The 5611-nt window shown below is 49.7% G+C and overlaps 1 protein-coding gene across 1 annotated transcript; it reads left to right on the forward strand.

Annotated features, from left to right (window-relative positions):
- Window positions 1-450: 450 nt before the first annotated feature.
- LOC114819052 (substance-P receptor-like) lies at window positions 451-851 on the forward strand (the record flags this gene model as incomplete). Its single annotated transcript, XM_029087373.1, has 1 exon — window positions 451-851. A coding segment is annotated over exon 1 (401 nt), but the record flags the coding sequence as incomplete, so codon positions are not given.
- Window positions 852-5611: the final 4760 nt, after the last annotated feature.

Here is a 5611-nt window from a genome sequence, read left to right on the forward strand (position 1 = left end):
TGGCTGGGCACCCCACTCCAGCTGCACCCCAAGACAGAAGGGACCTGCACCCCAAACCAGCAACGCACCCCAAACCAACTGCACCCTGAACCAGAAGGGTCCTACACTCCAAACTGGCTGCACCCCAAACCAGGAGAGACCTACACCCTGAACCAGCTGTGCACCCCAAACCAGCTGTCTCCTGAACTGGGGGTACCTACACCCTGAACCAGCCATGCACCCCAGAATGGCTGCACTCTGAACCAGGAGACCTGCACCCCAAACTGTGCACCCCAAACTTCTTATACCTTGAGCCAGCTGCACCCTAAACCAGGAGGGACCTGCACCCCAAAGCATCTGTGCACCCTAAACCAGGAGGGACCTGCACCCCAAAGCATCTGTGCACCCTGAACCAGGAGGGACCTGCACCCCAAAGCACCCGCGTGCCCGCTCCAGCTGCATCGGGGCGCGATGGATAACGCTTTGCCGCTGGAAGTGGAGCTGGAGCACCAGTGGCTACTCAACACCTCCCTGAACGAGTCCTTCACGAACCAGTTCGTGCAGCCCCCGTGGCAGGTGGCCCTGTGGGCTGTCGCCTACGCCCTCATCGTAGTGGTGTCGGTGGTAGGTAACGTGGTGGTGATGTGGATCATCCTGGCTCACAAGAGGATGCGTACGGTCACCAACTACTTCTTGGTGAACCTGGCTTTTGCCGAAGCCTCCATGTCCGCTTTCAACACGGTGGTGAACTTCACCTACGCCATCCACAACGAGTGGTACTACGGGCTGCTCTACTGCAAGTTTCACAACTTCTTCCCCATCGCCGCTGTCTTCGCCAGCATCTACTCCATGACGGCCATCGCCCTGGACAGGTGAGCTCTGAGCATCAAACCCCAAACCCTCCCCGGCACCCAGGGCTGTGCTGTGCTCAGCTCCAGCCGATCTCCAGTCATGGGAGAACGTTGCAATTTAAACTCCTTTTGGTAAAAGAGCACTAAAAATAATCCCCCTCCGCACCACGGTTGCAGGTGGATTTGGGAATTCTTTGTCAGCTCTGCGAAAGGAGCTCGAGAAAAGGCTTTGTAACCTCCGTGCATGTGGGTGGCGTGTCTTGGGCGTGCGTTTGTAGCATCGCTGTCCTCTTCCTCCCCAGCCTCTCTGCAGAACCATCCACTCCTTTCCCAACCTCCTCATTTAAAAGCGAACTCGATATTTAGCACAAAATGGCATCACCTCATGACATAAAATACATGCCCGTGTTGGCTGTGCCTCCGCGGTGCTGCAGGAGCTCTTTCCTGTCTCTTGATCTGGGTTGGGAACCATCTAAGGAGCCTCAGAGAGAAGCTCCAGCTCAGGAAAGGCATCTTGACTTGGTGGGTGTGTGGTTGTGTTGCGTGTCCCCCAAAGAAAACCCAGCTTGATTTGATTAGTGGGGTCGAGGGGGAGAAGTAGGTGCCAGAGATTTCTCTCGTTTGGCTGCAGCCAGCACAGTTTAGGGATTTAGAACAAGGATTTAGGGATAGATCCTGGTCTAGTGGAAGGTGTCCCTGCTGATGGCAGGGGGGTTGGAACTGGATGAGTTTATTTAAGGTCCCTTCCAACCCAAACCAGTGTGGGATTCTGTGATTTTTTTACTGCCTGGTTTCTGATGGCTGGGGACTGCCAGAGGAGCGAGACCCCGTTTGTGTTTTGCCATGATCAAAAGTTCAGCCAGCGCTCAGCGGAGCGCGGTGCCACGGGGGACGCTGCCTTTTGCACCGCAGAGGGATGAGCCGGGGGTCAAGGGACACAAAACAACCACGCACCAAGTACCTCCAGCACACAGCTCCCCTCCCTGCTCTCCCCCTCCAAGAAATCTTTCATTTAATGACATTTTCACACCGGCACTAGAGATAAATCGAGGCTCTCACACAGCTTTGCAATTCCCTCTCACTTACCGGCGGTTCGAAACGCAACAGATTTTTCCAACGCAACAGATTTCCCGAAGACAGCTCGGCTCTGCAACGCCTCTTTCTGGTCCTTCTTCCCAGGGAGTAAAAAGACATTTTGGCTGGGGATAAATGCGAAGGGAGGGGAGGAAGGGGGGAGATATTTGCATCGCCGTATGCCAGCACATTTTGAGCTGATGTCTAAGTGCTGCACAAACTGGCACGGATATTTCCTTACGAGAAATTACGGTGCTGCCACAACTCACGCGCTGACAGCTTGGGAAACGGAGCTGGAGATGGATGATGCTCTCCAAGTCCTTAAAAACAAGCTGGGGTTTTGTTTCACTCTGGAGTTGTTACAAGACTGACCCTCTCCCCAAAATAAATGGGACGTAGCCAAGCTCTCATACTGGAGAGGTGAGGAGAATTAAGGCAATAATATATAAAAAGAGGAATACTCCCAGCGTGGCTCTGTTCCTACCCAATAGTGGTGCTGGCTCTGTCTCAGGAGCATCTGCGGTTCGAGGATGTTGGGGATCAGCCAGCAAAGCCCCTTTTGGGTTCAAATGAATTAGAGGTGATTTTATTTTTTAAATAGTTGGGTTTTAGCCTTCAGTCCACACCCCAGAATAACCAGAAAAGCAAATCTGTCAGGGGAAGCTGTAAGAGTGTGTGTAAAATGGGGAGCAAAGGCAGACCTGGGAGCCTGGGGCTGAATTTTAAGGGGGAATTGGTATTTCCAGCTTTCTTCTTGCATCTGCAAACCCTTAACGGAGGCTTGGTTCTCCCATGGCTGGGCTGGAAAACCCACACGTGCAGCCAGGCAACAAGGACCCAAAAGAAGCTGCAGCCTCAGTGTGCAAAGATTTCTTGCACTGAGCTACCTGCTGCATTTCTTGGTCCCAAATTTCCAACGAGGTGGGAAATTGGGAAGGTGAAGGCAGTGAAGCTCATCCTCTGCCCTTCCAGGCAGGCAGCGCACAAAACCAGCTCCAAGCGCTGGGAAATTGCTTGTTTTCCTGCCTCCGAGACCTGACAATAGTAACTTAAATGCATAAAATGCAGGAACTTGTTCCAGGAACCCAAAAGGGAAGAATTTGTCCTGGCAAGCAGCAAAAAGCTGTGCAGGAAGAAGGAAAGCAAGTACCTGAATTTGGAGCAGCAGAGCTGGGTAGGCTCAGCAAAACGGGTTATATTCACAACTGGGACGGATCTGAAATCAAACGTGACTGCAGTTCTGGTTTTCATCAAAAAATAGGAAAGCAGAATTGAATGTGTCTCCTGTTCCTAAAGTGTATTAAGCCATCTATCAGAGCGGCTGGGAACGGAGTCTGAGGGCTCGGAGGAGTGTCAGCCTGCAGATTGCTCCTCTAAATCACCTCCGCTTGTGCTTTCTGCAAACCATTTCCAGCACGTCCTCGCCGGAGGACACGAAACCAGCTCGGAAAGACCCAGCAACAGAGTCGTTGAGAGAACAAGTGGGGAAGTGGGTCTGATTCTCCCAACGGCTTTTTTTTTTTGGTTGGTTGGGGGTTTTTTTGTTGTTTTTTTGCAGAACCCACCATGGGTTTGTGCAAGAAAAAGAAGGTTTTGCTTGAAGCCAGACCATCTGCTCCTTCACCAGGATCTATTTCAGCCTGGGCACAACAGCTCTAAAAAAATTAAAAGTTAGTCCTATAACAAGTGCTATTCTGAACCTTGCAACAATAGCAGGAAATTCAGGAGTCAAGGTTGGCAGCTGGTAAAGTCTGCTCAGGAAAAGCCATGATGCTGCTTCTCAGCATCCTGCAGAAGTAGGGGCCAAACAGCTCTCCTTGGCACTATAAAATCTGCCGTGCCCTTCTTCTTTGGGCATATCAGTGCCAGAGCACATCACACATCCCTTTCCGGTTTCAAATTTTCCTTGTGAATTAATTCACTCGAAAGAAAGAGACAGAAAATCCTGTTTTTTTCTAACATTCCAGGAAAAGTGAGAGCCCAGCAGCACCCATGACGAGTCCAAGCTCATTTGCAGCCCCACTTAGAGAAAAAAAAACCCCAAACTTCTGGACATTCCTAAATTGCAATAGCGATGGCACATGGGATGGAGCATCGTTAAACTGTTGATACTTTCTCTCTCCTTGGGACCTGGATTCATTTCTGAGCACCACCACTCGCCCACACTGACAGTGAAGTTCAGATGGAGGAATGAGTTTCTGTGATGACGAGCAACCGGGAATGCAGCTGAAGGTGGAGATCCTGGATTACTTGCAGAATCATTAAAAATAATAATAATAATGATCTCTAAACTCCAAACTTTAGGTGAGCTAAACCAAAACCACTGCAGACTGAACGAATCCTGGTGAGAAGGGTGAGAGCCCTGCCATGAACTCCGGGTGAAGACAGACTGTGCAGCACTTGGGCTGTGTAACACAAAGCAATTTCCATTTTTTTCTGCAAAGTGTCCTCTGCTCTAAAGCAGCTATAAAAATGACAAACGGTGGATGAACCTCCTGCACCTCCTCAAACAACCATTCAAAGAGCCCCCTCTCCGACCTCCACCAGCACCAACGCTGCCAGAGCAGCACGCAAGGCTGGCCAATCCAACTGGGATTTTCTTTATATTCCCTTTTTATTTCTTTCCAAATGGGTTATCAAATTATATTAAGTGTCTTAAGACCCATCGATTCATCAGCAGGAGCTGCAGGAGAAACATCAAATCTGCGAACCTTCCTTCACCACCGCAGCTCCTGAAATTGCAAGTCTGCAGCCGAGAGCAGTTAATATCTCCCCAACCTCATATTATTCGCAGTAGAAAAACTGGCTTGGAAAATTATTTACAGCTTGCAAGCTTGAACTCCCAGGTTGGACAAACCAGCTGAATATTAGGAACATATTTGCCAGCTCAGCAACCCCCAGGCCTTCCCTGAGAGGTGATTACTGAAGAAAGAAACCCTCTGGAGAGGACAAATTACATCAGCGCACAGACAGATTAATTAGTCATTTACACCCTAATACAGCACCAGGGTTTTGGGTTTTGTTGGGTTTTTTTTTTAATCTTGACTTAATGGACTTCTGGGCTTTACAGAGTAGGACTCTGATTTGCACCCGGCGCTGTGTAATCTTACTCTGTTGGGATGTAATTTGGAAGATGGAAGAGGGAAGCGAAAGGAGCCCAGGGTTTAGGGTCAGCAGCCCCTGCACGGCAAAAACTGAAGCAGGTTTTTTGCATTCCTGAAAAAATCAAGTGTCACTGAACACAACAAAGACCCTACAAAGCTGCTGGATACCCAGCACGGAGCTGGCTCAAACCCAGCTGGGGTTAGAAACCAAGGGGATGGGGATGGACCCCTTCGTAAGGAGTCACTCCTCAAGGCTGCTTTATGCTCCTGCTCCCAGCAGAAGTCTCTGATCTGAGTGGTATGAACTGGAATTGATCCCCCCCAACACACACTAGATACGAATTCAGCCTGTCAAAAAATCAATGACATTTTTTTTCTCTCCTTTCCTTTGGAAAAAAGAGGAGGCTTGAAATTCCCATGGCAATAAATATAGAACTAAGATGAATTAGCGACAGTTTGGTGGCTGGAGATGCAGGAGACTCTGGTTTTAGAGATGTTCTTGGGGTGATCACGGTGTTCATCTGCAAGCTGAGCGCTGCCACGAGCCACCGTAGGATTTTGAGGGCCTCTGATGAGATATTTGGTTTATCTGATGGCTTTCTT

The sequence above is a fragment of the Antrostomus carolinensis genome, unplaced genomic scaffold, assembly GCF_000700745.2.
Source record: "Antrostomus carolinensis isolate BGI_N321 unplaced genomic scaffold, ASM70074v2 scaffold44331, whole genome shotgun sequence".
NCBI lineage: Eukaryota > Metazoa > Chordata > Aves > Caprimulgiformes > Caprimulgidae > Antrostomus > Antrostomus carolinensis.